The sequence below is a fragment of the Fundulus heteroclitus genome, chromosome 8 (genome assembly GCF_011125445.2).
Source record: "Fundulus heteroclitus isolate FHET01 chromosome 8, MU-UCD_Fhet_4.1, whole genome shotgun sequence".
In the NCBI taxonomy this organism is placed as follows: Eukaryota; Metazoa; Chordata; class Actinopteri; order Cyprinodontiformes; family Fundulidae; genus Fundulus; species Fundulus heteroclitus.
The window spans coordinates 4,937,456-4,960,096 of record NC_046368.1 but is presented as its reverse complement, the minus strand read 5'-3'; the positions used below and the strand labels follow the sequence as shown (position 1 = coordinate 4,960,096).

The 22,641-nt window shown below is 41.8% G+C and overlaps 1 protein-coding gene across 1 annotated transcript in view; it reads left to right on the top strand.

Moving 5' to 3' along the window:
- The window catches only part of dcc (DCC netrin 1 receptor), a gene marked incomplete in the record, with an annotated part of 404,255 nt that overhangs the window by 350,956 nt on the left and 30,658 nt on the right, over positions 1 to 22,641 (top strand). The window contains 3 exon segments of the mRNA XM_036139981.1: positions 7,512 to 7,668; positions 9,897 to 10,120; positions 11,207 to 11,323. Of these exon segments, the coding sequence (XP_035995874.1) occupies positions 7,512 to 7,668; positions 9,897 to 10,120; positions 11,207 to 11,323 (498 nt within the window).

Here is a 22,641-nt window from a genome sequence, read left to right as displayed (position 1 = left end):
ACTGCAAAATATGAGCTGGTGTTAGGATTGAGGGTAGGGTTGTGGTTAATTCAATTCAGTTCAATTAATTTTATTTATACAGTGCAAATTAACAATTAACACATCACCTCAAGGCTGTTTCCAAAGTCAGACTCCATCAGATCCTCCAGGTTGGTGAGAAAGTTTCCTCTCTAAGGAAACCCAGCAGGTTGCATCAAGTCTCTCCAAGCAGCATTCACTCCTCCTGAAAGAGCGTAGAGCCACAGTGGACAGTCGTCTGCATTGTTGATGGCTTTGCAGCAATCCCTCATACTGAGCATGCATGAAGCGACAGTGGAGAGGAAAACTCCCCTTTAACAGGGAGGAGAACCTCCAGCAGAACCAGAACCAGGCTCAGTGTGAACGCTCATCTGCCTCCACCCACTGGGGCTTAGAGAAGACAGAGCAGAGACACAGAAAGCACAGAAGCTCACATTGACCCAGGAGTACTTTCTATGTTAGATGGTAATAGAGGATGATCTGCCTCCCCTGATGATGTCACAGCTAACAGAACACCAGACCAGGTGTACCTTCTATGAAGAGAAAAATGACAGAGAACAAAAAGTTAAAAGATGAAATAACAACAAACAATGCAGATTGGAGAGCAGTAGGAGAACTCAGCAGAGTGAGAGAATTAGACCCTGATGTCCTCCAGCAGCCTAAGCCTATAGCAGCATAACTTATTATTCCTTTATTTAACCAGGAAAAGTCCCATTGAGATTAACAATCTCTTTTTCAAGGGAGTCCTGGCCAAGATAGCGGCAAAATATTACATTACAATTTACATTACAGTTTACAATAACATCTATCTAAATTAGAATTTCATAAAACAGTTACAAACCATAGATCTCATTTCCAAACCTTTGAGCAATCGTTGAAAATGTCCAATCAGAATCAAATCCTTCAACTTCCAGTCTTTCTGAAGATTGTTCCATGCTGTGGGGGCAAAGTACTGAAAAGCTGTCTTTCCAGCTTCAGTGCGGATACTAGGTACAGACAGAAGCAGAGACTCTTGAGAACATAGAGAATACAGTCCAGCCGCTCTTGGTTGAATGTACTCACAGAGGTATGAGGGGAGCAGACACAGAATACCCTTATAAATGATCATTTACCAGTGAGTGAGTCTAGGTGTCTCTAATCCTGGCCAGCCCACACGTATATAAAGTTCACAGTGGTGTGTGCGAGGCTTACAATTTGTGATAAATCGTGGGGAGGCATGGTAAATTGAGTCTAACATTTTTAAAACTTGATCTGGGGCATTAATATAGATTAGGTCACCATAGTCCAGAATGGGTAAAAACGTTGCAGCTACCAGTCTCTTCTTCGATTTAAAAGAGAAACAAAGCCTATTCCTGAAGAAGAAGCCAATTTTAAGTCTGAGTTTTTTAAGCAATTGTTCAACATGAGGTTTAAAATTTAGATTTTCATCAATTAAAATTCCTAAATATTTAAAAGATTGAACCCTTTCTATTTCTGACCCATGCAAAGTGATAAGAGGATAGCTATTTTGCAATTTTGTCTTTTTTCTTGAAAATAGCATAATTTTACTTTTATTTGAATTTAAAATAAGATCTAATTTTAAAAGCCTGTACTGAACCAAATTCAGTACAGGCTGAAGCAATCTGTAACGTAAAGACACACGCACTAGGGTTTTTTTCCAAAACTGTAAAAAATCATGTCATCAGCATAAAAATGGTAGTTAGTGTCTATAAGATCCTGACCAACATTGTTCACATAGATAGTAAATAGTAGAGGCCCCAAAACGGAGCCTTGGGGCACTCCTTTAGTTAGTGACAATGAATTAGAACAAATTTTATCTGATTTGACACATTGAGATCGATCAGTCAGATAATTACTGAACCATCCAACGGCTTGTTTAGAGAGTCCAATTTTGGTCAATCTCTCTTCAAGTAAATTGTGGTTGACAGTGTCGAACGCTTTTGATAAATCAATGAAAAGTGCAGCACAATGTTGTTTATTGTCAAGAGCTGCCAAGATATCATTCATCACTTTCAAAGTCGCTGTGATAGTACTATGACCTTTTCTAAAACCTGACTGAAATTTACACAACAGATTATTGGAGTACAGATATTCTTTCAACTGTTCATTGATTAAAGATTCTAAAACCTTTGATAGGATGCAGAGCTTTGATATAGGCCGATAGCTATTTAAAATTGCTGGATCGCCACCTTTGAATAATGGGGTAACAAAAGCAGACTTCCAAATTTTGGGAATAACTATAGAGGTAGCTCAGGGTAACATGAGCCACTCTGACTAGAAACGGGGTAAACGGGGTAATCAGAGCTCTGATATATGATGGAGCTTGATTATTAAGGGCTTTATACGTTAGAAGAAGAATTTTTAATTCTATTCTTGATTTAACAGGAAGTCAATGAAGGGAAGCTAAAATTGGAGAAATATGATCCCGCTTGTTGATTTTCATCAGACCTCTTGCTGCAGCATTTTGGATCAGCTGAAGACTTTGAGAGTAAAGAATTACAATAGTCCAGCCTTGAAATTCATCTTTATCCACTACAGTATTTATTCTGTTTATTTTGACAGCATGCAATACAACCTTATTGTCATCCATCCATTTATTCCCACGTTTTCCTCTCTTCAAGCGCCTCCTGTAGCAACACCGAGGCAACCCCAGGTCAGTCAAGAGAGTGAATCTCAGAATTTCCTGGAAACAAGCTCATTTTTTAGGGTTTATGGTAGAACGCAACAACTTAAAATAACTCATTTTTTTATGCAAAGACCCAACATCTCTTCTCTGAGCTCTTCCCAAACGGCTTCTCAGCCCATCGCTCAGATCAATCCTTCTGACGGAACTCTGTCACCAACATGAGAGAAAGGATGGGGAAGAAAGAGGAGAAGAACCATTGGGAGGAGGAAGGAGATGGCTTCTTTGAAGCTTCTTGATAAAAGCATGATTGAAGTTTCACTTTGAGTCCTTGTGAAGTAGGAGTGGGTTGAGGAGACGAGTTCAAGATGGAAAACTCTCAGAAGCTCGGTTATTGGAGGGAACTGAGAAGCCAGTGGTCCGGGAACATGTCGTAGCTTCAGATGAGAGAAACTGGAGACAGATGGATAGTAGGCCTGGTTGTAGTTTCTCATGTAAGCCAGGGCTCCACATCAAACAGTTTCCATACCAGATGTTTTAATCAGGGTCAGAGGAACCAAGCACCCCCCAGAGGAAGCTAGCTCAGCAGCTCTTACCTGGGATCTTCAGGTCATCTTCCATATCTCCTGACATGCAGGTGGAGCAGTTGCCTCACCGTTATTCCCTCCGTTATGGATGATTGCCTCATCATTCTGTCCATCTCCTCCTCCATCTTATCATCATGAGCAAAGAACCATTTCTCCACTTGAGACTCTTTCCAGTTGGTAACCCTGAATACCCTGCTGGGTCAGGACTCTTCAGCCAAAGCAGAAGCCATCAGCGGTCGCCATAAGTGCTGTCCAAATAGTGGAAGGAGGTACACTGCAAAAACAGACCTAAAAATAAGTAAAATGTTCTTAAAATTAGTGTTTTTGACCTAGATTTGAGTAGTTAAATAAGATGATCTGCCAATGGAATGAGTATTTTGACCCCTAAAATAAGATAATTAGACATCCTGCACTTGAAGTAAGATGATGGAGATGAGTTGTTCCTATTTTAAGTGCAAAAATCTTATTCCATTGGCAAATCATCTTATTTACCTGCTCAAATCAAGGACAGATGCACTAATTTTAAGAAAATATTACTTATTTTTAGTTCTGTTTTTGCAGTGTAGGAAGAGGAGCCTGTATGCTTCCTCTCGCAGCTAGTTTAGCCTAGGAACCTCGCTACCTCCCTTGCCGGTGCTAAGGAGCTATAAGGAGCAAGATTTATCAGCACAGGTCACCTCATGGAAATGTCCGGAGAGAAGAGAGTGTGCACTCTGTGGGCCCCAATGTGACTCTCATCTTCCATGTGCGTTTCCGTCACGTAATGAAGTCGGAGTTAACGGGTGTCCGAAATCGGTCCAAAGCTCCTTTCCTCCCACAAAAGAGTTCTTGTGCTGCGTTCAGCCAAGAGTTGGAAAATCTGAACGTTTGGAGCTGAACTCAAAGCGTCAACCGATCAGAGAGACTCCGCTGTGTGACACGGTGACAGAAAATATTTTTACTTCTCAACACTGATAAATGTTAACATCTGGCCTCAAACTGGGCTCGGGTGAAACGTGAGCTCAAAACACCTCTGAATTATCTGGTGAATCCAGACACGCCATCAAACAACAACGTTCTCTAGCTTTACACTGCAATAAAGGAACTAAAAGTAAGTAAAATTTTCTTGAAATTAATTTTTTTCCCCCTTAATTTGAGCAATAAGGTTATTTGCCAATGGAATGAGTATTTATTACCCCTTCAATAAGATAATTAGATATCCTGCACTTGAAATGAGATGATGGAGATGAGTTGTTCCTGTTTTAAGTGCAAAAATCTTAATCCATTGGCAAATAATCTTATTTAGCTACTGAAATCAAGGAAAAATACACTAATTTCAAGAACATTTTACTTCCTTTTAGTTCTCTTTTTGCAGTGTACCCAGTAAATAACGCCACGCCTTGAGAAATCTCTCAATTTCATCCGCAAAGAGTCCGGCGGAGAAGAGGAACGGGGTAGCTCCGCCCCACAGGAGTCACTTTGCCAGATTTTTATGTGCACAAACTTCAAAGTTGAGCCGTCGGACGCCTTTTTGACTCTAAAAAACGTGTTTGGTCTGAACGTAGCATTACTGTTGATCCCATGGACGGTGAAGGAGCTAGGCGCTATAATTAGAGGTATCCGGATGGAGCCCTGGTTCTGACCGGATTCTGCTTGGCAGCAGGCGGGGAACCGCTCCGGAGAACCATAAAGGTGGCGGTTTGAGGACGGGTGCAGAGACGAAAGATGAAACCCTGAGGACTCCCAGCCCAGAACCCTCCGGTCCGCTCCGCTGTGGCGCAGAACCTTTTTCATTATTGGAAAACATCCCACAGTTAATTTCTTCTGTTCGGTTCTGCACTGAGTCCTATCCAACTTTAATTATCAGACAGGAATGTAAAACATTTCCATGTGAATAAAACAGCAGCAGAAACCGTTCCGTTTGTTTAAACATTTTATAAACTGGATCTTTTTGAAGTTGCCCTTCCCAGTTTTCGTGGCGGCGGAGCAACAGGAACTTAATTGGGACATTTTGGGGGATTTAAATAAAACATAATTAGTTGGGTTTTCCCTGATCAAATGGCTGCAGCAGCAGTGGCAGCGGGGCGGAGCGCTTCAGATAAACATGAATTTATGGTAAATGACATCATGCGCCGGGATCTCTCTGCACTTCAGGTGCTGCTGTTCTGCTGCTGAGGCAATAAATCAGCAGGTGATACAGGAGGTGAGATGCATTAACTTAACAAGGTGTTAAATGTTTTCATTCAGCGCTGGGATAATTATGATAGGAGGTCATTAATCAAGTCTTTTTCTTGTCTGTGCCCGGGGAGAGTAATTAGTCTGTCAGTCTTCCCGTCCTGCCCATGTCTCAGCAACCACTCTGCCTGCCGATGACAACAAAGGAGTTGTGCTTTAACGATCTCTCAGCTCCGGGTCCCTCGGCACGCTGACGGCAGCAGGAGCGTCTCTCGGCTTTCGCTTTAAGATGAAATCAATGGCAGAAATGTGAAAAACAGAGAGCAAGCGGGGCGAGGGTTTATTAGATGGAAGTTTAAAAGGAAAGCAGCGGCGGATTCGTGGGTCCAGCAGCTGCAGCTGGAAGCTTTGATGGATTGGGCTTTTCATTGGGAAAGACGAGCAAATGGAGAGAGGCTGAAGGAGGGAGAGTGCCTCTCTCTTTATCGGACGCACATTTTTTTCTCTCCATCTTCAGAGTTTTCTTTCCTCCTTCTGCCTCTTTGCTCAGACGTGGGTTTAATGAGTGAACGGTGTCTCCTCAGTTTTCCTCCTGCCGACTCACATGCAGGCCAAGCAGACGTTCCACAGATTATCTGAACGTTTTTCAAAACATTTCTTTGGATTTTAGTTTCCGTCCAGCATAGAAAAGGCTGAACCCACTGAAGGAACCACTGTGTTGCCAGGAAGTTTATCTAAACGGCACCAATTCACAACACTTGGAGCGTCACTAGAGTCACATTCCAGTCCGCTTCAGTTTATTCTTAGTCCAAACTTTTCTCTCTCAGGAAAATTGAGTCGTTGTGGAGCCGCCTGTTTTTATGATTTTATGATTCTATTTCCTATCTTCTCTAACCTGCTTGTGCTTAAACCTTTACACTGCAAAAATGGATCTAAAAATAAGTCAAATGTTCTTAAAGTTAGTGTATTTGTCCTTGATTTGAGCAGGTAAATAAGATTATCTGCCAATGGAATGAGTATTTTGACCCCTAAAATAAGATAATTAGATATACTGCACTTGAAATAAGATGATGGAGATGAGTTGTTCCTGTTTTAAGTGCAAAAAATCTTGTTCCATTGGCAAATCATCTTATTAACCTGCTCAAATCAAGGACAAATGTACTAATTTTAAGAACATTTTACTTACTTTTAGTTCCATTTTTGCAGTGTATATTTCAATTCTACGCAGGTATTTGATCTTATTTGTGCATATTTCGTTTGTCTACTTTTGCTTAGGTTTTCTATACCCACTTGTTCTTGTGGACTCAGCTTTTTATACAAACATATTTACTCCTGCATTTATTTTATCTTATGAGCGTCTTCTATTTATTTATCAGCCCTTTACACTGCAAAAACAGATCTAAAAATAAGTAAAATGTTCTTAAAGTTAGTGTATTTATCCTTGATTTGAGTAGGTAAATAAGATTATTTGCCAATGGAATGAGTATTTTGACCCCTAAAATAAGATAATTAGATATACTGTGCTTAAAATAAGATGATGGAGATGAATTGTTCCTATTTTAAGTGCAAAAATCTTATTCCATTGGCAAATCATCTTATTAAGCTGCTCAAATCAAGGACAAATGCACTGATTTTAAGAACATTTTACTTATTTACAGTTCAGTTTTTGCAGTGTAGAGACCTTTCTGTAATAAATGGCAGTTTGATCTAACGTGAAAACATTACAGGATGTTTAATCTGTTTGCTGTAGATGTTGGTCTAAGCCTGGTGTTTCCTGGTTTTCTGGTCTTACTTTAATCCTAAACTGAATCCAGTTGCTGTGGTGTTGAGGTCCTGGACTGAAACCGAGTCATAATAAAACCAGTGGAGACCCTCCTGAAGGGATTGGTCAGTTCATCCCAGTCAGAACAATCAGCATCCCTGCAGACTGTTTCACGGTTAATAATTAAAAAATAATATTTATTCACATGCAGATCAGGATGAACCCGTTTAGTTGTCCTCAGGTTTGGTTCATCTCTCTCGCCGTCATAGAGCGTTAGCGGCTTTCCCTCCAGAAAAGGCTAACTTCCTGTTTGTTGCTGGTTCTGATGGTGAAAACCTGCTGATCCCGCCTCTCTGACGTTCCCCAGAGTCGCCCATCGGTCAGATGCGTCCTCCTCACGGCAGCGTCACGCCTCAGAAGAACAGCTACCTGCTGGTCATCATCCTGGTCTCCGTGGGAGCCATCAGCGTGGTCGTGGTCACGGCGCTCGTCTGCATCCACCGCTCGTCATCCCAGCAAAGAAAGTAAGCGTTTGTGACTCAGGTGGCTCGCCAGATGTTCTGTTCTAGGTGAGACTGAATCTGACCTTTTCAGGGCCGCTGGAAGTAATTTTGAACAGGATGGGTGCTGTGAATTTTTTTTTTTTTTTGGACAAAAGACCCATGAGCCTATAGGCCTATTTAAAATACAACAAAAAATAAATAAATAGATTGATAATCACTACTTTATTGTCATATACACTTCAGTGCACATAACCAGGGTCAGTAACAGACAGACATCATCAGTTCTCAGGTGAATATATACAGATTCTGGCCCATTACTAGTCTGCTGCTGCGAGCGGGATACCTCTTTACTCGGCAACCACTAGCTTGCTTGACGTTGCCATGACAACTTGCCAAGAACTTGTGTTGATTAGGCCTCAAAATAATTAAATTAAAATCCAAATACATGTAATAGTAAATTAAAAAAAAGTCTAAATAATTTCCCCAAAAATTTTAAATAAAAAATTTAGAAATTGTGCAAAGTATTTTTAATAATTTTTTTAAGAATCGCCCTGTCGCCACTAGGGGGTGCTGCAGCACCCCCAGCACCCCCGCTTCCCGCAGCCATGGCCATGGTTTTGGCTTGTCCAGAACCAAACCAACAAAAACAGCTCCTTCCCCTTAGGAGGAGCTGTAGAGATCTGTGGCTCAGGTGGGAGAATCAGAAAGCAGGACAGCTATCAGTCACTCTGTAGATAGCTTCCACACAATGAAACACGGTGGTGGCAGCATCATCCTGAGTGGAAGCAGGGCAGAGCTGAATCAGGACCATCCTGGAGGAGAACCTGTTGGAGGCTGCAGAAGACCAGAGACCAGGGCGGAGGTTCACCTTCCAGCAGCAGAACCAAGCAGCCAGAGATATAACGGGACGGCCTAGTCAAAGTCCAGACCTACATCCCACTGAGAATGTGTGGCAAGACGTGAAAACTGATGTTCCCAGATGTTCTCCATCCAAGTTATTTCATAAAAAAGGACAAGTCAAAGCTTCAGCCTGTAGATGTTTAAAGCTGACCTAACCCAGAAGACCAGCAGCACTCCACACTTTTAAGATTGGTGTTTGCAAAAGAATTAGAAGAAGCAACAACAACAACAAAAGGTTGAGTTTTAGGTGACGTGTTGTGAATTGACACTGCATAAATAAACTGAACTGAATTGTTCAGAAGCAGTAAACTTATAATGCCCACCCTCCAAAGCCAATTTACATTGGACTAGAAAAGAAAAAGATAATTAAAAATAAAAAAGATGGCTACCTTTTATGATACAAACCAAAATATGATTTTAGCAAAAAAAAAAATTCTACAATACCAACATTTTGAAGAAAAGGCAATACAGCTAACATCTTACTGCTATTAATTACATTCACATGATTCATAATTTGTATTCACATTATTCTTAAATATGTTTTTAAACCTTCTTAATGTTGAACAGTCTTTTAGCTCCTGGTCTAATTTGCTCCGTACATCAACCCCAACAAAAAAAATACAACATTGTTTTACATTTGTTCTTGCTTTTGGTTTTCTGAACATTTTATACACTGCAAAAAGGGAACTAAAAGTAGGTAAAATCCTCATGAAATTAGTGTATTTTTCATTGATTTGAGCTGGTAAATCAGACTATTTGCCAATGGAATAAGATTTTTACACTTAAAATGAGAACAACTCATCTCCATCATCTTATTTCAAGTGCAGGATGTCTAATTATCTTATTTTAGTGGTAGAAAGTCTCATTCCATTGGCAATTAGTCTTATTTAGCTGCTCAAATCAAGGAAAAAAATACATATTTTAAGAAAATTTTACTTATTTTTAGTTCCCTTTTTGCAGTGTACCCTTTAAGGTCATAAACAGACCCTGAATGTGTGCTGGCAACAAATTATTCTTTACTTTGTACATGAATTGAGCAGTTTTAAAGTCAACCAAATCTTTAAAATGTTATTGTTTTTAAATTAACAAAAAAGTTAGTTTGTATGAGCTGCTTTATTTACAATTTGAATTATGAACAATGGGTTTAATTTAGCTTTATAGGCGTTTCCCCACACTTAGACCAAACTAATGAACACTATAAGGAATATAATGTTTTTTGATTTAAAAAGTCTTTACATTTATATAACCCTGCCAATGTTTTAGACCAACTTAACTTATTCTCTAGGACTGCTGTTTCTCCGTAACACACTGAGCCGTCCTGCTTTCTCTTTGCCTTCCTCCGTTCTCAGGAAGAGGGCGAGCCACAGCGCCGGCAAACGCAAAGGCAGCCAGAAGGAGCTGCGGCCCCCGGACCTGTGGATCCACCACGAGGAGATGGAGATGAAGAACATTGAGAAAGCTCCCAGCGTGGCGCCGTCCGGCCGCGACTCGCCCATCCAGTCCTGCCAGGACCTCCCCCAGGTGGCTCACAGCCAATCAGAGAGCCAGATGGGCAGCAAGAGCAGCCACTCAGGTACAAGATAATAAATCCTTCATCACCGGCGGCTTTAGTCTTCTCGGCTGACGAGGATTTGATGTGTTTGGAGTCGTCTCCCTCACTGCAAAAAGGGAAATAAAAATAAGTAAAAATGTCTTGAAATGAGTGTATTTTTCCTTGATTTGAGCAGGTAGATAAGACTATTTGCCAATAGAATGAGATTTTTGCACTTAAAACAGGAACAATTCATCTCTAAAATAAGATAATTAGATATCCTGCACTTTAAATGAGACGATAGAGATGAATTGTTCCTGTTTTAAGTGCAAAAATCTTATTCCATTGGCAAATAGTCTTATTTACCTGGTCTAATCAAGGAAAAATACAATGATTTCAAGAAAATTTCACTGACTTTTAGTTCTGTTTTTGCAGTGCTGTCTCAGATCAAGACGCTGCAAAAACAGAACTAAAAATAAGTCAAATCTTCTTTAAATTGTTGTATTTGTCCTTGATTTGAGCAGGTAAATAAGATGATTTGCCAATGGAATGAGATTTTTCCACTTATTTCAAAGGCAGGATATCTAATTATCTTATTTTAGGGGCAAGGATACTCTTTAGGGGCAGATAATCTTATCTACTGGCTCAAATCAAGGACGAATAGACTAACTTTAAGAAAATTTTACTTGTTTTTAGATCTGTTTTTGCAGTGGAAATGCTGAGTTTCTCCTTCCAAATAGTTTTTTCTAAATCTACACCGCAAAAATGGATCTAAAAATAAATAAAATGTTCTTAAAATTAGTGCATTTGTCCTTGATTTGAGCGAGTAAATAAGATTATCTGCCAATGGAATGAGTATTTTGACCCCTAAAATAAGATAATTAGACATCCTGCACTTGAAATAAGATGATGGAGATGAATTGTTCCTGTTTTAAGTGAAAAAATCTAATTCCATTGGCAAATCATCTTATTTACCTGCTCAAATCAAGGACAAATACACAAATTTTAAGAACATTTGACTTATTTTTAGTTCCGTTTTTGCAGTGTACAGATGAAATCCGGTCTGTACTGCAGCACATCAAGTGAAAATCTCTTTTAAAAGCTTCTTTTTTTTTCTGTTTCTTCCAGGAGCCGATGCCGACGAGGCGTCCAGCGGCATCTCCACCCTGGACCGCTCCATCAGCGCCAGAAGGGGAACGCGGGGAAAGATGATGATTCCCATGGACCTGCAGCCGAGCAACACGCGTAAGTTACACGTCCCGAAATCATAGAGGTTAGAGGCGTGTGTGGAACTCTGGGTAATCTGCCGAAAACGTTCCTGCTGAGCCCAAACAGGAATGCTGACAGTTAGCTTTCATTCAGGAAGCTAAACTCAGGATGCTTTAAGGAAGAGGAAACGCATGTCAGGATTAATGAAACCGATGAAAACAGCACAGATCAAACCAGTATCTATGAAACCTCAGCACAGCCTGGCTTCTTTTGCAGGATTTAAGATGAGAAGCATCAAGCAGGTGAAATGCATCCATCGACTGGTCGTCTTCTCATACGCTTTTACCCATGAATCCTAGAAAAGACGCAACGGTGCACTTACTTTCTCAACGCTCAACGCTTCAGCAGCTGTGGGGGCATCTGTATGAGCGCTGAAGCTCGGACCAAACCGGGTCAACAGCAGATCAGCAGATCTACAACAGAGATGGACACCAAAGTGTCGCAACGGCCTAGTCAAAGTCTAGGCTTCGAGCTGGACGTAACTGAATTACTGCAACCTTTAAGGAAGTGAAGTCAGGTTGGAAAGTTCAGCAAACTGTGATCTTTGAGCCCGTTTGCAGCGAGCGGTCCAGAACCACCGGCGCTTCGGCATAAGCGGACCTCTTCAAACTCCAGCAGAGGTTTTTATTTTTTTTTGTTCCTTCCTGCTGTTGAGCTCCTGGGGTGATAATTTCTGAAGCCGGCGAGTTATTACGTATTCCAAGAAGCAGCATTAATTCCAGCCCTGAAACCACGACTCCGTCAGTGATTGGAATAAAAAAAAGAGCCCCGAATGTGAAGTTCTGCAGTGCAGCGCTCCACGCGTCCTTCAGGGAGCTTATTAAAAGATAATTTTGGCCAAAATTAAGTACTGATGGACGCCCCTGTGGGAACGACAGAAGGGAGCACGCTCTGAGCAGAAAAACCAGAGTCCTTTGTTCCCTTTCTTTAAAGTAAGAGCGAGATGGAAGGAGACGAGGCTGCAGGTAAACACAGGTGCACCGGTCTCACATCACAGATGCTTTATAATCAAACTTATTCCTTCTGTGTAACAGTTGGGTTTGGAAAGCAGGCTTTAATGTGGGAACATGTTGTAATCCGTTGCTCAGAGCTCGGCTCTGCCAGTCGGTTGAACTCGGCTCATCCGGCCCGGGCGTGATCCGGCGACGCAGCAGAGACATCTCTGATGTTCTCAGCCTCTCTTTGTCTGGCGGCGCCCCAGAAATGTTCCGCGGCTCTTCTTCGGTCTCCGCCACGCTTTGAGGCGTGTTTGGGCTCATTAGCCTGCTGCAGCATGAGCAGACTGGAGCACGCCTCGCTGGTACTCGTCCCCGTGCCGCACTGGAGCCGAGTCGGTACGGAGAGGAGGGAAGAAGCAAAGCAGAGAGTTAAATGTTTCCCACAAGCGAACCATGTTTGATTGTCGGTTTGAGCCACAGGGAGGATGTTCTGCTCCTCACTGAGAGGAGAACACAAAGCTTCAGCCTGAATAAAGGCAACGAAGCAAACTTACACACGCCAGTTAGAAAACGTCGTTTCACAACACTTTCTAGAAAGCCTCATTAAAACTAAGATAAAATGGTGATAAATGGCAAATAAAAATAACATGTTTGTAAAAGATTACCTTAAGTGGTGCATCAATGGATGAGTGGACGGATGGATGGATGGATGGATGGATGGATGGATGGATGGATGGATGGATGGATGGATGGATGGATGGACGGATGGATGAGTGGATGGATGAATGCACGGATGGATGGATGGATGGATGAGTGGATGGATGAATGCACGGATGGATGGATGGATGAGTGGATGGATGAATGCATGAATGGATGGATGGATGAGTGGATGGATGGATGGATGGATGGACGGATGGATGGATGGATGGATGAGTGGATGGATGGATGGATGGACGGATGGATGGATGGATGGATGAGTGGATGGATGGATGGATGGATGGATGAGTGGATGGATGGATGGATGAATGAATGGACGGATGGATGGATGGATGGATGAATGGACGGATGGATGGATGGATGGATGGATGGATGGATGGATGGATGGATGCATAGATGGATGGATGGATGGATGGATGCATAGATGGATGGATGGATGGATGCATTGATGGATGGATGGATGGATGGATGCATGGATGGATGGACAGACGGATGGATGGATGGATGGGTGATGGATGGATGGATGGATGGATGGATGGATGGATGGATCATCAGCAAAACATCCGATCAGATCTCAGAGGAGATGGTTTGGTTGTTAACATTTAGTAACTTTTAGTAACTTTTAGTAACTTTTAGTAACTTTTCTCACTCCTTGGCTGTATTTCTGGTCTTTAATCTCTTCATTTAAAGTGGAAAACTAAATAAATGAACACGAGTGATTCTGGCTGGTGCATCAGTTTCTGCTCAAAGGAACTAAAAGTGAGTAAAACTCTTGAAAAGAGTGTATTTGTCCTTGATTTGATTTCAAGTTTAAATGAAATAAAGGAATGAGGTTTTTGCACTTAAAAACAGGAACAATTCATCTCCGTCATCTTATTTCAAGTGCAGTATATCTAATTATCTTATTTTAGGGGTCAAACTACTCATTCCATTAGTAGATAATCTTATTAATCTGCTCAAATCAAGGACAAATTCATCATTACAACAAAGTTTTACTCACTTTTAATTCCCTTTCTGCAATTACTCTGTACCAAATCAGTCAGATTGAAAAGAGGAGGATGATACATGTAAGATAAAAAAAAGGAGAAACTCTGGCATGACGGTGGCAAAGATAACAGGGCTACAAACAATTTATAATAATGAAAAAAACAATTGAATCTAATCTAAAGGTAGTTCTAAAGCAACAGAGGATGAGCTTTATCAGAAAGGTTAAACTATATGGGGCTAGAGAGGAAGTCTCTCCGGTTTGGTCAGAGAGGTTCATGCTAGCGGCCCACTGCAGCTCACCTTGCTGGGTTCTGGCACAAATACTGTTCCTCCTTGCAAAAAGGAGCATATTGGGGTCCTGCTGATGGGTTAAGGACGTCTGACGGACCCGTCCGGCTCTCCTGGAGTAGCTGCCTGCCTCCTGGAATCTCCTCCATGCTGGTCAGGCTGTGCTGGGAGACTTTCCCGTAACGACGGGCCGTCCTGGTGCAGCTGGACCGCCTCTGCACTGCAAAAACGGAACTAAAAATAAGTAAACTTTTCTTAAAATGAGTGTACCAGTCCTTGATTTCAGCAGGTAAATAAGATGCTTTGCCAGTGGAACAAGATTTTTGCACTTAAAACAGGAACAATTCATCTCCGTCGTCTTATTTCAAGTGCAGGATGTCTAATTATCTTATTTTAGGGGAGAAAATACTCATTCCATTGGCAGGTAATATAATTTACCTGCTCAAATCAAGGACAAAAAAATCGAATTTTAAGAATATTTTACTTATTTTTAGGTCTGTTTTTGCAGTGTGCAGCCTCTGTGGGGTCCAGGTACCGCCTCACCGTTCCAGTAGTGGCACTGACCCTGGGTACACTGCAAAAATGGATCTAAAAATAAGTAAAATGTTCTTAAAGTTGGTGTATTTATTCTTTATTTGGGCAGGTAAATAAGAATATATGCCAATGGAATAAGATTTTTGCACTTAAAATAGTTACAATTCATCTCCATCATCTCATTTAAAGTGCAGGATGTCTAATTATCTTATTTCAGGGGTAAAAATATTCATTCCATTGGCAGATCATCTTATTTACCTGCCCAAATAAAGAATAAATACACTAACTTTAACAACATTTTACTAATTTTTAGATCCGTTTTTGCAGTGTAAATGTAAAACTACCGGAAAGAGATCCATAAATCAGCACAGGGAGGGAAGGTGTGTGTGTGTCCTCCACCTTTCAGAACCTTTCCTGCTTTGGGCTCGTCTCGTCGTTAATTTAATTAGCAGCAGAACGGCCGACGCTGATTAACGGCCCGCTGACCGGGTCAGTGTTCCAGGAGCTCATCTGACTCCATGTTACACTGATTAAAACATGTTCCTTTAATTAATCTGAGCAGGGTACAGGTTCTTGCTCCTGTTAGGGTTTGGTTCCCCCGTGGTTCCGTTTAAGGATCCGTGTTCTCTGTCCCTGTGGATTCAGCAAACAGCTTTCACAACCAGCCTCTCAGACAGAAAACGTGACGTTGTGTTTTTTTAAAGCTCTAAATGTGTTTCTGTTTTAGCTCCACGGCTTCATCTTTCCCTTTTCCTGCCACACTTCTGTGGTTTCTGTGTAAATCCGCTTCAATCCCCCACCAAACCTCTGCTGAACGTCGTCTCGTTCGCAGTGGGAAGCAGATTCGGTTTGCGCAGCAGCGCAGCGTCTAATTACAGCCTCCTTGCCGCCTGCATGCAGCGACTTTCTGTGTGTTCCCCAGTTTCACTGAGTAATTACGCCGCTCTCAGCCTGCCTGCCAGTCTTTACGGGGCTTCTGTCTCTTCTCATCTTTTACCTTCTCGCTGTTGTTTACTGCAGCTGTGACAAACAGAAGCCGCCAAAGTGAACGTGAACAATCGGGTTACGGCGCCGGGTGTGCCGTCTCTGCAGGGGGGGCGAGTCGGCGTGCAGCTTCTGATGCGGAGAAGCACCCCCGACGTTCCCGCTTCTCATGCACTTCTGTCGCATATTTAGTTTCACTGCAGCCAAAACTGCTGGAGCCTCAAAGAAGCATCAAAGGATTCATCAGATTTTTGTGTATTTTGCTGTTTTTCTCTCAGCATTGTTACTGTGGGGTAATAAATTGATGATTAAGGTGTAATGATTCTGTTTCATCGTACCGTGCTGAGGCTAGATTTCATCCTTTGTGGGTAAAAACGGCGGTTAGGGCAACGCTTTGGTTCAGGTAGCAGCTAGTGGTGCCGTGGGTGCAAAACAAGCCCAGATCATCACACCGCCACTGCCATGCTGGAATTAGGTGTCTGTGCTGATCTGCTGTGTTTGGTTCTGTCCGTCGTGGTCCAACGTCTCTACCTGGGTCTCATCTACACTGCAAAAACAGAACTTAAAATAAGTAAAATGTTCTAAAAATGTGTGTATTTGTCCTTGATTTGAGCACGTAAATAAGATGGTTTGCCAATGGAATAAGATTTTTGCACTTAAAATAAGAACAATTCATCTCCATCACCTTATTTCAAGTGCAGGATGTCTAATTATCTTAATTCAGGGGTAAAAATACTCATTCCATTGGCAAATAATCTTTTTTACCTGCTTAAATCAAGGACAAATACACTAAGTTTAAGAACATTTTACTTATTTTTAGAACCGTTTTTGCAGTGTTTCCCACGCTGGAGAACAAACGGCTGTAGGTGCACTGCACTAATGTATTTATCCTTGATTTGAGCAGGTAAATAAGATTATCTGCCAATGGAATGAGTATTTTGATCCCTAAAATAAGATAATTAGACGTCCTGCACTTGAAATAAGGTGATGGAGATGAATTGTTCCTATTTTAATTGCAAAAATCTTATTCTATTGGCAAATCGTCTTATTTATCTGCTCAAATCAAGGACAAATACACTGATTTTAAGAACATTTAACTTATTTTTAGTTCAGTTTTTGCAGTGTGGGTCCTCTAGCTGGTAAAACAGTAAAACTATCCATTCCCCCGCTTCGTCCCGCTGGCAGAAAGTTTGGGAAATGCTGGAATTTGTCACAAAAACAGTAGGAACAGGTGAGCTTGACTATGAAGGTACAACATCCGGACAGTCCTGCTGCCATCCTGTTTCTACAGCATTCTAATGGCTGCAGATCTACTCCTCAGAGTGAAATTAAGGTGTCTGAGCTCCTGCAGATTTGTGCAGACAGGACTTGCTACTAATGTTTGTGTCAGGGAACAAGTTTAGCCGGCAGGAATCTCGTTTATCCTTTCATGTTCTTCTTCCCGAGGAACATCCCTGCAGCTGCAGCGATTCAAAGCGCCTCGGCTCAGGTGGAGGCAGAAACTCACCGCCATCAGATCAGAACCGAGGTCCAGCCTCCGTAAACCAGAACCAGCAGAGGGAACATGTTCAGAACCAATCTCTCTTATTTTGGCAGAATCCTCCTCTCAGCTCGGCTCCCAGCAGGCGGAGCCGATCCATCGATAGCAGCGTCGATGAGGAAGAATTGATAACCGCTAGATTGTGATCAGCAGATTTAATTTGTGTTTCTTCTTCTTTCTTTGTGTCAATTTGCGCGGTGATCATTTTAAGAGAAGCAGAGTTTGATTACAGCAGCGAGACGACCAGCGATGAGGCGGGCCGATCCATACGGGTATGGATTGGGAATATTGACCAATCTGGAGCAGGAAGCTACAGGTTTATCTGTGTGTGAGGGGGAGCGGAGGCGGAAAGCACGCAAGGAATGACGAGAGACGAGAAAAAAAAAGAGGAAATAAAAAACTGGAGGCGACGGAGGAATGAAAACTGAACAGAAGAAACGTCAGAAGACTGAAGTGAACAGAACCGTTGGTAGGAAGCAACAGAAAAGACAAAACTCTGCTCACCTCCTCCAGGATTTCCTGACCTGCAGTTTCTTCTTTATTAAAACATGAGTCTCTCCGAGCAAGGAAGAGAAAACGGGACAAAAAAGCAGGCAGACGTGAAGATCAGAGCGTCAAGGCAGAGATGTTCAGCAGAAACAGATACAAAAAGCTGGAGTCACTGCAGGAATTTAACGTTTTATCAGACCGGCGAACAGTAAAGTGGAAAAGATTCCTCTTTCAGATCGTCAAACGGCGTTAATGTCAGCTCAAGCTTCAAAACGAAGATCTATCTCCTTTACACTGCAAAAACGGATATAAAAATAAGTAAAATGTTCTTAAAGTTAGAGTATTTATCCTTGATTTGAGCAGGTAAATAAGATTATCTGCCAATGGAGTGAGTATTTTGACCCCTAAAATAAGTTAATTAGACACCCTGCACATGAAATAAGATGATGGAGATGAATTGTTCCTATTTTAGGTGCAGAAAAAGCAAACCATCTTATTTACCTGCTCAAATCAAGGACAAATACACTCATTTTAAGAACATTTTACTTATTTCTAGTTCCGTTTTTGCAGTGTAGTTAAAATCTCTCCAAACCAACCTGGTTCCATGTGGAAAAAGTAATCACACCCTTAACCCCAATAGACGACTCTTCCTCCCTGGGCAGCAGCAGCAGCCGCACTGCAAAAAGGGAACTAAAATTGAGTGAAATTGTCTTGAAATTAGTGTATTTTTCCTTGATTTAAGCAGCTAAATGAGACTATTTGCCAATGGAATAAGATTTCAGTGCTTAAAAGAGGAACAACACTGCAAAAACGGAACTAAAAATAAGTAACATTTTCTTAAAATTTGTGTCTTTTTCCTTGATTTGAGCAGGTAAATAAGATGATCTGCCAATAGAATAAGATTTTTGCACTTAAAATAGGAACAATTCATCTCCATCATCTTATTTCAAGTGCAGTATGTCTAATTATCTTATTTTAGGGGTCAAAATACTCATTCCATTGGCAGATAGTCTTATTTACCTGCTCAAATCTAGGACAAAAACACTAATTTTAAGAACATTTTACTTATTTTTACATCCGTTTTTGCAGTGAATTCATGTCCTTCATCTTTATTTTACTCATTCCACTGACAAATCTTATTTAAAGTCTTATTTAGCTGCTCAAATCAAGCAAAAATATACTCCAAGAAAATGTTACTTACGTTTAGTTCCCTTTTGGCGGTGCATGTAGAGGTTCTGGTACCTGGTTCTGAGTCTTTGACATCCCTGTAGGGGAACTTTGACACGTTGGCGGGTTCTCCAGCAGAACCCATCTGGTGAAGGTCAGACGGCGGCATCTCAGTCGGGTTCGGTCGTTCAGCCGCCCAGACCATCACGCCTCCTCCACCATGCTTGACTGTAGGTATGATGTTCTGGTTCTGGGATGCTGTTAGTTTTACACCAGAACCTCTGGGGGTCGTCAAGATGTTTTCTGGTAAACGTAAGGCAGGCTTTTGGGTTCTGTTGGGCCAGCAGCAGTTCTGGCCCAGTCAATCTTTCTGCAGCGCTTTAGATGTTGTTCTGGGCCCTCCTGGTTGAGTCGCTGATGAGTTCCTGGAGTGATTCTGGTGGGTCGGCCTCTCCTGAGAAGGTTCTCCGCTGGTCCAGGTTCTCTCCATGTGTGGATCATGGTTCTGACTGTGGTTCTGTGAGTCCCACAGCCTTAAAAACGGATCTGGAAGCCGCTGTTGGAGGGATCTTTCTCATCTGTTCTTGAATTTCTATAGATCGGCGCATGACGTGTTTTTTTTTTTTTTCAGATCTTTTAGCCTACTTCATGCGGTCGGAATGGTTCTGATAAAGTGATGTGATGATTCTACGGGTCAGGCAGAATCACTCCAGGGTTTGGCTGATAAGTTGAACCAAATAATGTTGTTAATCACTCCTATTTTATCACAGTAATTACTTCTCCAGGTATTTTTTTCACGTTAATAATTGAATCATTGCATTTAGTTACATCATCATTGTTTGATATTAAAATTAGTTTGATCTGAAAACGTGGGACGAGACGAAATATCAAATACATAAGAAATCTGTATGAGGGCAGAAATGTTTTCTCAGCACTTTCTTAGTCATTATGACTGTTTAGTTCAGATATTCAACACAATGCTGTTCTTTGGCCAATCAGTCATAATTACATCAATCAAAGATTAAAAGCTTTCACTAATTGTACCGAAACGTCTTTGAGTTTCTTTTCTGACAAAAAAACAAACAAACAAACATCTATTTGGAAAAAGACCCATTAATTTCAGACGTTCCTTTGGTTCTCAGAACTAAAACAGGAAGAACAGTTTGAGAACTTTGAATTAGTTTTTAAATTGTTAGAAGCTCATGTTTAACTGCTTGTTGAAGCCGTTTTGGAACCGAATCGTCGGCGTAGCACCAAGACAGAAAGACATCAGCAACGACCTCAGAGCAGCAACTGGTGCTGCTCATCAACCTGAGAAGGGTTCAAAGGTCAAAAGTCCTTCATCCTGCAGAGAGGAGGAGCTGCCAGCATTAAAGGTTAAAGGTCAGGACCACAGGGACTAAAGAAACTAGCAATGAAAAGTGAATCAGCCTAATTGGTTTTAGCCGTTCCCCCTCAGCTCCTCCAGCAGACGCCTAACGTTGTTGAGACTAGAAGCACATCGTTGGACCGATGAGACCAGGTGGAGATGTTTGTGCTTTGTTACAGAAGCACAAAGCATGGAGGACTGATCTGTAAAGCAAACCGGGTCATAAACTGGACGATGATCCAAAACACAAGTGGCCTAGTCAAAGTCCAGAGCTCAGCCTGTTTGGAGTGCTGTAGTTGGACGTTAAGCAAATTTCTGCAGACCTCAATGAACTGGAGCAAAGCTGGAAAACATAAACGTGACAGAATACAACTTTTCCCCAGGGGAGAAGACCAGAAATCCCACAAATGTAGAAATAAAGACGGATTTTATTAGAGAGCGGTGCACCGAGCCCCAATGAATCGTTTATTTCTTCACGTTAGAGAACGCTTCGCTGTAAAGGATTGGAAAACCTTTTGTGCCTTCGACCATCCGCGCCTCCTGAACAAAGACCGAGTGCATGGCTGTTTTTTAATCAAACATGAAGGATTACCGAGAGACAATACACTGAGCTCAGCAGCACTCACACTCATTTTGGCTGGATGTGTTTTAGAAAAGGATATAAAAAAAAAAAAAAGAAAAGAAATATACACGGGCACACTCAGACAATAATAGGAACTGGGGGGAGCTCCTTATCTTCCAAACAGGCCTGAGGAGCCATGCAGTGATTTTTCTCTGTGTGCTGTAGACCGGAGGCAGTGTGTAATCAGTCTCAGTGAGCTCGCCTCCCTACAGTTTCCTCTCAAGGTCACAGTATGAACTCTGTCTGCTCTGACCGCCTTCCTCCACTGCTTCTCCTCCCAGGTTATAGCTGCTCTCTGCACTTCTAACACTGCAGACTCACCGCGGTGCACCGGAGTCCTGATCTGCAACCAAATCCTCTTTTCTTGCTGCTAATGTTGCTTTGGTAATGAAACGTGCTCGTACCCTAATGCCCCTCCCTGCTGTAGATGCAGGCTTTTGTTTTGCTTTTATCGCTGCAAATTACATCAGTGGACAAACAGCGAAGCTGCCCGACGCCACAATGGGCTAAAAGAGAGAACAAACTAAGAAACTGCAGCAGAGTCATGCATAAAGAAAATCTGCCGGGTGAAAGAACTTCTCGGTGCACCAGAAACATCCTCCAGCAGTAAAACTGAAGAAACAGTTAGGGTGACCCAAACAACCTTTTTAGAAAGTTTTAAAGTTTCAAGCCTGAAAGATTTCACCTCCTGACTTTAAAACTGGGAGATGGTTTCACAACCATCTCCCAGGAACAGAAAGATCTGCCTTGGAGAAGCTTCAGTAACCAAGACAGGATCAGGCTGGCCAGTGTGATTAAAGCATGTTCATTATTAATTTAAAGGTAGAGTCGGCGATTTGATGCGCAAGACCGTCTTCGTCTTTCCTGCCGCTCCGCTCCTCAGGGGGGTGGCATGAAAAAAATCTCCCGAATCCACTCTGGTCTTATTTCTTTCTACTGAGGCCTTCCTCTTCTTCTCATAAACATGAACACGGTTTGCTTCTTGCGACCGAGAGTCACAAAAAGCTCGGTTTTCAAAGTCTACGGTGAGAGCAGCGGAGCTACAATTAGCGGCTAACACTGAAGCTAACTGCTAAGCTAACCGCTAAGCTAACTGGATACATAAACACTAGAAGTGCGCATGCGCCAGTGGCGTTCCGTGCGGTTCACTGCGGTTTTACTGCTCTGTTCTCATGTTAACTGCAAATGTTCTCATTTTTAATGCAGTTAGAAGAGAATTTTATTTAGAAAAAGCTTTTCTTTTGAAAAATATCAACTTCCACCACCTTCTTTCAACACACTGAAGTTTAATCATCTCTACAGTTGCTTCAGCTGGACCAGTAGCATAGCACCAACCCTCTGTACCAAGGGGGTGGGGGGAATTTAACTATTTTTTATCTCCTTTAATTACTTACATAAAATACCAAATGCTGCTCTCTGTTTTGGGAACCCTGGGAACTCTCATATGATTGGCTCAGAAACCAGGAAGTAAACACGGGCTGCACTCTGCAATTCCGGACCGTACCTCTAGGTTTGAAAGGAGAAAACTCAAACATTGTTTATGGAGAGGACCGATTGTTTTAAGGGAATGTCACTTCCATCCTGGGTGACAAATGAGAATGATTTAGTTCTCAATTTAGGTTGATGTTACGGTAAATATCTTACTTATAGCTCCTTTAA